Source organism: Toxoplasma gondii, chromosome Ia (genome assembly GCF_000006565.2).
Source record: "Toxoplasma gondii ME49 chromosome Ia, whole genome shotgun sequence".
Lineage (NCBI taxonomy): Eukaryota > Apicomplexa > Conoidasida > Eucoccidiorida > Sarcocystidae > Toxoplasma > Toxoplasma gondii.
Window position 1 is genome coordinate 1414113 of NC_031467.1, and position 10520 is coordinate 1424632.

Genomic DNA, 10520 nt, shown 5'->3' on the forward strand with positions numbered 1-10520 from the left:
CGCGTGTACTCCCCCGACGCCAAAAACGCAAACGCTTGAGTAACCTTCTGAAGCCTGTGGGGGACGCGGTCGAGGTTCCTGTCTGGCTGTCCTGTGAAGGCGACCTTAATTCAACCCCCTCCTGCTCCAGCCATGAACCCCCCCGACTGCCCTCAGCTTCCCCCTCTGAGACAGTGTTTTCTCCCTCAGTGGAATCACGAGAATACTTGTCCACGATGTCTCCTGCCGGACTGACACTCAAAGCGGCTTCCGAGCTCTTCCACTGGTGAGGCCGCTGTCTGCCAGCGCCTTGCTGGACGAGGCAAAGCCCCAGAACAAGGAATGCCGCAGCTAGCCAGACAAGACACGACGGCTGTCCGAAAGAGGTAGGGTGCCCCATGTTGGGAGGACTCACAACCAAATCAACCGTTCAGAGGTGGCAGCTGCATCCGCAATTATCGTAACAACATTCTGAAGTACACATCTGAAGTGCCTTCAAAAGAAATAAGACTGACACAATCACCATACTCCCGGGATGCTGTGCGCAGTCATGGACGGTGCCGCAGGATGGCGGCTCAGCCAGAAGCAAGGACACTCAGCGCTTGGCTCGGATTCCCGTCTCTGCAGGTCGCGCCGTCCCTTGACCAAGGCCGTGCGACATTGGGGCCCGCGGTTAGCTAGACGCATTTTTTCCATGCCGGACACTCTGGGGCAGCAGGACTTAAAACTTTTTCCAGTCTCTTCAGAGGTACCTCTTGGCGAATGCGGTGGATTCAATGCCAAAGATGGCAAAATATTTGAACCTAGAGAGGAGCCAACAGGGCTGTTGAGGACTACTCAATTCTGCTCAGCTACCTCCCGCTAGAAGACACGACACTCTGTGGAGACAGACACCACGATGGAGAGGAAAAACGACAACAACATCCAGAGCAACTCAGTCGTACCCTGCGTTGACGTCCAGTGTGTAGTGAACAGGAGCGCCGATCCAGGCTCGAACAGAAAACCAGGCACATCCCTGATGCTACGCTGATAACGGTTACCGCGTTCCGAGTATGGGCATCGTTCCAGAGACCCCCGACCTACTTCAACTGGTCGCCTCTCCATCACTTTGATCTAGTGTAAGTATTAATGGTTCATAGTCAACAAAGAAAGTACGTAGACAACCCGTCACCAATACCGGCACTAACGCCAATGTCTTGTCGAGGCGAAAATAGCGCCCTTGTGACAGCTAGACATGGGTCTTCTATGCCAATGGTGTTCCTGGAAAGCGCTGCGCCGTCGTATTCTCCTCCGTCGCGACATCCCTTGCGGCACAAATAGGAGCCAGAGGCAGTCGCACACATTTAATGCCAATATTGTTGTGCCGTCGAACGAAACAGGCCTCTGAATTTGTGTTTTGAAAGGGAAGAGAGAGGCCAGGCTCGCGCACCCCCGTGCCTCGGAAGCCGTGGTGCAGCAAAGCAGACGCGACGACTTCACTGGTTCCCTTCTTTACGGCAGTACGAGTCTGTGTTACACTGTTTCGTATTTGCAGGTATGAATTGAGTGAGCTACTCCCTTCTACCTTACTACCGTATTCGCTCTATACTTATACTGAACCAACATTGGTACAGACTGCAGGCGTGAACGCCAAGGAACGTCGAAAACAGAGTCAACGGATTCACGGCCTCAGATGCACTCCTCTGATCTCCTTTTCCACATTCCTCCGCACCATTTACTTCTAAACTACTACTCTGTAAGACTCTCTGCTGTGCATAATTCCCCCTTGTTGAGGATGATGACGCCCAACTTTGCCGGCGTCGTTGTGTCCTGTGCCAACCCTTGTGATTTCTCCTCAACGTGGGTCCCCATCACCGACTGACCGCCACATCACACTGCATTCACTTTACACTGCGTCGTCACAAGTACGAAAGAGCTCCATCTGACGTCCAACTCATGTGAATGGAAAGAACCGGTATAACCCGGCGATCTTCCCAATCCTCGACGGCGAGAAACGGCAGCCTTCAACGAAAGCTACTCTCGCGAGTTCTTCACTTGCATGGAAACACCGAGTCACACTTTCATTATTCAACAGAGGCAAAGCTGCCTAAATATAAACAACCGGGGTCCTCAGTTCGGTGCCGCCATATATCTGGGCAGCCAAAGAGGCACTGATGTTTCCTGCTCTGCATATGTATATGGGCAAACGCTATTGGAGCTGAAAACTAACGACGCACGCACGAATGAGTACCTAGCTGATGCTGTGTGTGTGTGTGTGTTTGTGTGGGTCTCCGGTTTGATTTTCTACCGACCGCGTCGCCAGTGCCTGACAGTGGGCATGGTGTCTAACCAGACGGACTCTATGTGTTCTTGCAAAGAAGCTCCTCTTTTCTCGACACGTCTCCGAGCTGTTTTCTACGCCCGCAGCACTGCCTCATGCACAAAATTCCTTCGACGGAAGTCTACAAGGAATATCGGACCAGAATGTATTTGTTTGTCGGCTGAATTTGCCGCAATTTCAGGGGCTGAGTTGGACTTTCACCGATGGTTCTACTCGGCTGTGCTCTCCGCTCAAGCCGCACCTTCTTCTCTTTCAGGAGTTACGGAAGATGGCCAATCATCGTCTCGTTCTGTCGATGCTCCATCGTCTTGGTACTAAGTCAAACCATTAGCGAGCTCTTCTGCCATCTGTAGATACTCAGGAGTTTCCACCGGTTGTAGTGCGGTCAAAAATCAATGGCGGAACGGTTCCGGAACTGGGAAAGCATGATTTCAGCCTGTTCCGGCGTACGCTTTCATATGCGGGAAAAAGTCAATGATGTAGATAAACCCTTCTCCTGATTCCTGGTACATGTTGCACCATACATGAACAGAGCAGCGCCTAGGCATCCTGAGTGGAATGACAACGGAGAAATCTGCTTCAGGTTGCACGAACCTCGGTCGGTGAACCGTTGTCAGTATCACGCGGTACCGCTTGGGCCCCCACCCTTACCAAATAGCCGAATTCACCCAAGTACAAACCCCCATTCCTTTTCAGCAGAAATGTCGTGAGCAAGACATTACCATGCACAACCACCTTGGTGTTGCATTATAGCAACCAACCTTATCGCCTGGAGCGTAGCATGCAATCGAGCATCACGCACTGTTGCACGGTCTCGTGAGGCCAAACTCCGTTCCACGTTGACAGAATGTTCAAGGTTCACCTGTATTAGAGGATGCAGCAGAAGGACATTTAGGACCTAGCCTTTCGTGATACGTGATTGAGCCTCCTGAGTTACTGGCTTCTCCGGGATATTCACAAAAGCGAATCGGACTGGCAACCGCAGAAAGCGGCTAGATATAATTGAGTTCTTTACCTAATCTAACATCTCAGCACAAACCGCGTCGTTCTGTACCGAATCCGGCTACTTTCTATGGAGTCTGTAAAAAGTGGTGTCAATTGACACAGCAACTCTCCCGCCGATTCGTCCGTCGCTTCAAAAGCCATTACTTCTTCACCTCTGATGCTACGTGACTCCCTCACGAGCCTCCTCCTAGGTTGGCCGAAATCCGAAATCACTGTCACAGGCTTACCCTCAGCCCACAACTTCTCTGATATCTCATCGTCGATCGCAGCGCAGTCCTAGTAATTCTTCTCTCGGAGTCCGGATGTCCGTGTGAATACTTGCCGGACTATGGCGTCCGTCACCAGGCCCCCTGTCACGGAAATACAACAGATTTCTCTGGACGTACGCGGACCCCCTTCTGAACAAACGGGTCGTGGCCGTTCTGTCTCAGCTCGTCTGAGCCGTTGGGTAGCGGCCGTTGAACTTTGTCGGAAAAGTGTTGCCGCTTGCCGCAAGTCCTGAGTCAGCCAGAAGCGTCGAAAAACTCGACGCTTCCTAAGTGCTGCTGCTACACAGTCGAATCCTCCACTCCCCCCTCCCGACACCGAAAGCGAAGACGGCTGAGGAAGCCTCTAAAACTTCTGGTCGATGGGGTCCCGGTCCCTCTGTGACCATCCTCTTGGGGTGGCACTTGCTCCAGGGCTTCATGCTCCAGCCACGACCCTCCACGTTTGTCTTCCTCGTGCCCCTCTGTGACGAACTTGACTTGTTCAGCAGGACCATGTGCACGTTTCTCCCGGGGACCCCTCACCTGGCTGGCGCTCAAGACTGCTTCCGAGTTTTGCATGGAAGGAGTGTGCACAATGCCAGCCCGTCGCTGTGCGTGGCACGGACCCCAGCGCCAAGACAACCGATGCCATCGCTAGCCGGACAAGACAACGCGGCTGGAAGGTGCGAGCCGACCGTTCCATGTTGACGGTCTGAGAGAATAAGATACGTGCTGCAACAGGACGCTGAACCAGAGATTGACAAAAAATGAATCTCGAAGCAGGGGAGCGAGTTTCGAATAGCATGTCTGTGTTTCCTGGCACGCTGGTAGTTAATGGCATTTCCCAGTTTGAAACGTCGCAGGTGTGCATTGGCGCCTTACGACCCCATGGTGGTGTGACATGGTGCTTCGGCTTTGCTTCAGCTTACATCCGATGTAGGTGTAGAAGAACGCAGTCATTCTGGTCACCCGACCACACTGCCGTCCCGCCTGCTGTCTCTGTGCGAGTCATTTGAATTGGACGCATGCAGCGCCATCTGCACTCGCTTCGTTCCGTCTCTATCCCAGTGTGCTTTCCCTGTTCATCTTTGAAGTCGCGGCGGAAGGTCGTGTCGTCTGCAGGCGCTACCTAGGACTAGGTGTATCAATCTCGCTGCCCTTCTTTCAACCTGTTGAAGTGAATGTGTGCACGTGGACACAAGAAGCGTAGTGCCCGGATAGCTGCGCTTGCGGGTGTTTCCTTCTCTCCATTTTCTCCCTCTCATGTTCAACTGGTTGTCTTTCAGGCGTCTTGGTGAAGGGCGGAGACGACTTGCGACAGGAGCTGCTGGCGTCTCAACTCGTACGACAGTTCAAGGCAATCTTCGACGAGGCGCGTCTTCCTCTGTGGCTCCGGCCCTACGAAATCCTCGTTACTGGGTCGAACTCAGGTATGCAAGTCGTCGGCATTCGCTGCATGTGCGAGGCAGGTGTTGGCACGTTGTCTCAGGCTCTCTTTAAGGTCAGGCGCGTGTTCCATGTAGGCTGAGACGGTCCTTGTAACATAACGTACGTGAATATATTTGCGCGTGTACTTGTAGACTTGTCGCGCAATTCAGCGTGTATCCCTTCTAGAACGGTCGCTAAAAAATAGACGAAACTCTCGTCGTTTACGTGTTTGCAGCAGAGCATAATTATCACTGTGCTGTTGACTTCCCATGTACATCGTGCTTCCTTGAAAGGGGGAAATCCACGTACGTCTGCTATGCATGAAGTGCATCGACGCTCTATGCTTTCAACACTTACCTGCGCAAATGTTACTCAAATTCGAAACCACGGGCATGCAGGCGAAAGAGGACCGAGGTAGTGCATTATGAGAATGTGCTATGCAGACATTTCGGTCTTCAGCATAATCACCAACACCAGACCACACACAATTGCAAAACAGTCGCAAACAGCATGTGAGTATACAAACCGCAGGCTCTGCATCCGGCCGCGTGCACAGCCTCTCTATACGCCTGTAAACTGATCTAACCTTCAGTATCGCCTCATGCAGCAAATACATTTCAACAGTGGATCCAAACAGAAACGAGACACGAACTTCGTTTGCTTCAGCAAAGAAACGCCAATAAATTCAGGTGCTGTGGTGGCCTCTCTTTGGGTGCCCGACATTGCGCACCTTCAGTGCCGTTTATGCCTTCGTCACCTTGAGAAGTCCCCGACTATGGTAGATCATCGTCACCTGCTGTCGACGTTGTCATTTTGGTGGTGGGCCAGAACAGCACATATCTCTTCCACCACTGGGAATGAGAAGTCTCTACCCCTTGCAAGGCGCTCAGGAAGGCCCTGGGGCAACGCCTAAGGCACCCCCGGACACGCTCCAAAAAGGTACTCGATCCTGTAGAACGAGTCTGCTGCGGTGCATCGGTATCTATCGTACAGCATCCACTGTACAGTCGCGGCCAGTCCCCAAACATGAACTGCTTAAGTGAGCCTGATCTTGAAAGTGCCAAATATGTCTCCTCCCCTGAACGCTTGAAGCTCTGGTGCCGCAAAGAGCGCAAATCCCCTATCCCCTGTTTTTGTGCCATCTTTCAACAGAGAGTCACATTTATCCGAGTTCATGCTGACATCCCCTTTCAACAGAAAAGCTTCAGGCAGGAATTCCTGGAAAACTCCTTAGCCGTGGAGGCCAACTGCCGATTTTGTGGCCTTAACAGTGGTTTGCATCCGAGCCTCATTGGCTACAGGCAGTCTTGTGAGCGAAAACCTCGTACCGCGTCAACAAAATTTTCGAGCTCACCTGCATTAGAGCAAGCAGAAGCAGGTGGTTTAAGACCCAGCCGCGGTCCAAGTGCGGCCGGGTCTCCTGAAACGCTGGCTTCTCCCGGATCTTAACCAAGATGAATGGGGCCAGAACCCATATGACCTTGTTCGCTTCGCATGAGTTTTTCACTCTTCCACATAGCCCAGCACATAGCATTTGGCGCTGAAGCTTGTCCATCTCCCTCATGCAGTTCCTTTTCAGAGCAGCGCCAAACACCACAGCAATGTTCTCTCCCCTCGCTGTGCAGGTCGCTTCAAAACTCATTCCTCCAGGTACCGCATTGATTTGTGGTCCCCTCACCTCTGCCAGGTTTGGCAAAATACGAAACCATTGTTACAACATCACCCTCCGCCGTAACGCGTGGGATATCATTCCCTCAGCCTCTAATTGACATCGTTTTCAGTACCCGGTTTCCGAGTCAATACTTGCCAGCTCATGGCCTTTCCAGGATCCCCGTCGCTGTAATACAAAGGACTCATTCGAAGGTCCATGGGTTCTTCGTGACGGTCGTGGCCGTTCTGTTCGAAAGCACCCGAGCAATCGGGCACCGTCCGCTGGGATGTCGTGTCAGAAAAATCTTGCCACTCGCCGTAAGTGCATAGCAAGTCTGATATGTAGAGGAACTTAAGGCCTCCTGGGTGCTTCTGTTGGACCATCTGAACTTGCCCTCCATCGCAACCTCCGGCCTGTCTCTCCGCTGGGGGTGGCACTTGCTCGACTGCTTCACGCTCACGACCCCCACGCTTCGCATCTATCACGAGTTCAGCGACGCAGTTGACTCGCTCAACAGAAATCTGGGAATGGTCCTCCACGATGCCTCTAGGCGGACTGACACTCGAGAGTGCCTCCAAGTCCATCGAAGAGTGAGGCCGCAGAACGTCAGCTTCTCCGTCCCCGTGACAAAGTGCGAGAACAATGAATGCAGCTGCGACTCGTCATAAACAAAACATTTATTCAGAGGTGACAATCGCATTGAGGATTCTCGGAGCAACCTCCTGAAGTAGCGATAAAGAAACAAAACTGACGGTGAAATCACAATCATTCAGTGAGGCCTACAGTACTGCATCGTGCCTCAGAATTTCAACGCAGCAAGAACGAACAACACTAAGTGCGTTGCTCGGATGTCTGTCTCGGTAGGTAGCGCTGTCCCTCCGGCTGCAGTATGTGGCGTCGGGGTCGCTCTATCCAAGATAATTCTCTCCTACATAAACGTGCTTAAGCAGAAAGGTGACCGTGTCCTGCTTGTGCAGAGGTAACTCGCAGAGAAGGCGGCGGATCAACTGCAGAAGATCGCAAGAATACTCGACACTGTAAAGGAATCAACCGAGCTGTGCTTCTGCTTAGCTGCCGCAGTAAGACACGAGAGTCTGTGGAGACAGGTAACACATAGTGAATACTAGTGCGCTCCTGACTCCAACAGAAAACCCGGGACTTCCTCTATACTATACTGATCATGCTTGTCGAGGTGCAAGGATGGCCATCCTTCCAGAGACCTGAGCCAAGTGGTCGCCTCTGCTACTCATGTGATCTAGTGCAAGTATTAAGGGTTCAGAGTCGACAAAGAGATTGCCTGAAAAATCCGACATGAAAACCCGGACTAAAGTTAATATCGTCCCCAGGGAAAAATATCGCTCTAGTGCCAGCCAGACAATGGTCTTGTTTGCAACATGGCGTCCCTCGAAATCGCCGCCGTAATCTCCTCTGTCGTGACATCCCTTGTGCTACGGTCAGGTGCTACAGGCTGTCGCGCATATTAGACGCCAGTATTCTCGTGCCGCAGAACAAAATAGGCCTCCGAATTCGTGTTTTGGAAGGGGATAGAAAGAAAATGTTGGCACGTCAATTTGTGCTTCAGAAGCCGTATCGTAGCAAAGCGAAGGCGATGATGTCACTAGTTCTCTTCATTATCGCAGGTCGAGTCTGTGCTACAGTACTTCGTATTTACAGACGCCACTCTAGGGTCATGAACGCCAAGGAACCTCACAACACCGTCACCGATTTCAGGGTGCCACATAAACTTCTTTACTCTCCTTTTGCAGACTCATTCTAAACTACTACTCATAGATAATCTGACTCGCGTGCCGATGTGTCCCCAAACGTGTGCGAAGGCGCCTCGACGTTGTCGTGGCCTCTACTATTTCCCCCAGTCTCATATCGACTCGTGCAATCCCACCATCGACCGATTGCCGCAGCACACTACACTCAAGCTACAGTGGCTGGCTCCTCCACTACAAATGAATTCCCCTTGTCGCCCTTTATGTGAATGGGAAGTACAGCCATACATGGCCACGCCACCGACCTCTCTTCTCGAAGAAGAGGAAGGGCTACCTCCACTGCCTCCCCGAAGCTGCTGTCGCGACATTTCCATTTGCATGGAGACACCGAGACATACCTGCAGCATTGAAAAAACGCACAGCTGTGGGTTCTCAGTTTTGTTTTGACACAACGACAGTTTCTAGCGTTGTCTCCGATATTCTAAGTGTACTGCGTGTCCTCATCCGGAACTATCGACGGTGAGGTCTGGTACACGGGAAGGCCATCGACGTTACACGCTTTCGAAGCACATTATTGAATGTCCCTCAAACTGAAAAACTCCGGTGCTCACACGCGAAGGATCACCTAAGAGACGTACTATGAAGGCGCGCTCAGTAGTCATTGCGTTCTTCATTGTCATTACCCACTTGACTGTCGACAAACATAAAATAGCCGCAAACGTCTCAGAGTACAACCCGGGAGCTCTGCAGCCGAGCACATACACATCGGCTCAACACCTCTCCCATGCGCTTCCATATCTGTCGCATCTCCTCAGTACGGAATGCCGTTGAATCCAGAATGTAGTTGCGCCCATTCCTTAAGCATCAACTGCGTACGGCATCCTATTTTTGGGAGAACCAAAGGAACGTCCCCCACGGGACGCACGAACCTCGGGGGCCACAAACATCCCAGCGTGTGTCGCTGTTGTTTTGGTGCTTGCTTCCACGAGAGAGACAAATTCACCGAGGTACATGCTTTCATCCCTTGTTAACAGCGTAGCATGGGGCGTGATCTTCGCATGCTCATCATTCGCCTTGGAGGTGAGCTACCATCCATATCGCCTGGAGAGTAAGAGTAGCACACAGTAGAGCATCATAGACTCGGTGGCGTTCTTTTGAGGAAATACTCGTGTCTCGCTGGAAAACTTTAAATTGTCAACCTGAGTCAAGGCAGCAGCGGCAGGGCATTAAGGACCCAGCCTTTCTTGCTCCTTGACGCGCCTCCTGAGTTATTGGTCTCTCCGGGATCCTCGCAAAATAGAATGGAACCAGAAACCTCTGAAGGTTGCAAGCTGTAATTGAGTTCTTCACCTTTCCAAACAAGACAGCACATGGCACATAGTGCCACTGCTTATCCATGTCCTTTCGAGAGCCCTTGGTTGAAGTATGGTCAACTAGCACGGCAATCTTCTCTCCCGTCACTTTGTCTGTCGCTTCAGAAACCATGCATACATCAAACAAGCAAATTCGTGGCTCCCTCAGGAGCCGTCTCCCAGGTCAATCTTCGTCTCTAGCCGACTCACTTGACTAAAGTTCCAAAATGCGTGAGGATCTGGGTGTGGGCCTCTGTCGGTCACTCTTGACTTGGTCGACCGCCTGCCTCTCCCGCCATGACCCTCTCACACTCGTCCTGCATCTGTGCCCCCGTCACGCATTTTGCCCGCTCAACACATGCCTCTGCTCGTTTCGCCACGAGACCTCCCACTGGCCTGATACTCAATACGGCCTTCGAGTTCTGCATCGAATGATGATGCAGAATGGCAGCAGCTCGTTATGCGCGGCAGAGCGCTAAGACAAGGGATGCCGCAGCAAGCTACCCCGACAAGACAAAACGGCCGGACAACTAGAACTGAACGTTTTACCTCGACGAGCTCGGAGAGTTAAAAAAAAGCACCACGGCGGAAGAGTGTTTTGACTCATATATGGTGAAAAGGGAGACCTAAGCAAATGAGTGGGTTCGAGTAACAGGTCTTGTCTCCTGGCTGGCTGATTGTTTGTGGCTTTAAACCGTTCCATACCTCGCGGCGTGCAGTGACGCCCGGAGCTCTGCTGGGGTGTGACCTGGCGCTTCGGCTTATTTTCAAAGGAAATGTCAGCTGGCGCTTGGTGGTGTAGCGAGGAGATACTGC

General features: G+C 52.0%; 5 protein-coding genes across 5 annotated transcripts in view; 1 reads left to right on the forward strand and 4 right to left on the reverse strand.

Annotated features, from left to right (window-relative positions):
• Window positions 1-379, reverse strand: part of ROP4 (rhoptry protein ROP4) — a gene marked incomplete at both ends in the record, with an annotated part of 1308 nt that extends 929 nt beyond the window's left edge. Inside the window, one exon of the mRNA XM_018782265.1 lies at window positions 1-379. This exon is cut by the window's left edge and continues 1 nt beyond it. Coding sequence (XP_018638551.1) covers window positions 1-379 — 379 coding nt within the window.
• Window positions 380-2666: 2287 nt separating this feature from the next.
• TGME49_295130 (hypothetical protein) lies at window positions 2667-4156 on the reverse strand. Its single transcript, XM_018782266.1, has one exon. It carries the CDS (start codon window positions 4129-4131, stop codon window positions 3853-3855), a length of 279 nt encoding a protein of 92 aa, XP_018638550.1. The 5' UTR covers window positions 4132-4156; the 3' UTR covers window positions 2667-3852.
• Window positions 4157-4355: 199 nt separating this feature from the next.
• TGME49_295140 (1-phosphatidylinositol 4-kinase) lies at window positions 4356-5080 on the forward strand (the record flags this gene model as incomplete). The annotated part of the gene is made up of 2 exons (XM_018782267.1): window positions 4356-4488; window positions 4839-5080. The coding sequence occupies 2 exons, from the start codon at window positions 4356-4358 to the stop codon at window positions 5078-5080; spliced, it is 375 nt and encodes a 124-aa protein (XP_018638549.1).
• Window positions 5081-6172: 1092 nt separating this feature from the next.
• On the reverse strand, window positions 6173-7215 carry TGME49_296020 (hypothetical protein; the record flags this gene model as incomplete). The annotated part of the gene is made up of 1 exon (XM_002371490.1): window positions 6173-7215. The coding sequence occupies one exon, from the start codon at window positions 7213-7215 to the stop codon at window positions 6742-6744; it is 474 nt and encodes a 157-aa protein (XP_002371531.1). The 3' UTR covers window positions 6173-6741.
• Window positions 7216-8249: 1034 nt separating this feature from the next.
• On the reverse strand, window positions 8250-10378 carry TGME49_296015 (hypothetical protein). Its single transcript, XM_018782295.1, has one exon. The coding sequence runs from the start codon at window positions 9835-9837 to the stop codon at window positions 9547-9549; it is 291 nt and encodes a 96-aa protein (XP_018638548.1). The 5' UTR covers window positions 9838-10378; the 3' UTR covers window positions 8250-9546.
• Window positions 10379-10520: the final 142 nt, after the last annotated feature.

Bases quoted from the DNA above. Each gene is read 5' to 3' on its own strand.
- TGME49_295130 (XM_018782266.1), bottom strand. From the start codon at position 4,131: ATGCAAAACTCGGAAGCAGTCTTGAGCGCCAGCCAGGTGAGGGGTCCC.
- TGME49_296015 (XM_018782295.1), bottom strand. From the start codon at position 9,837: ATGGTTTCTGAAGCGACAGACAAAGTGACGGGAGAGAAGATTGCCGTG.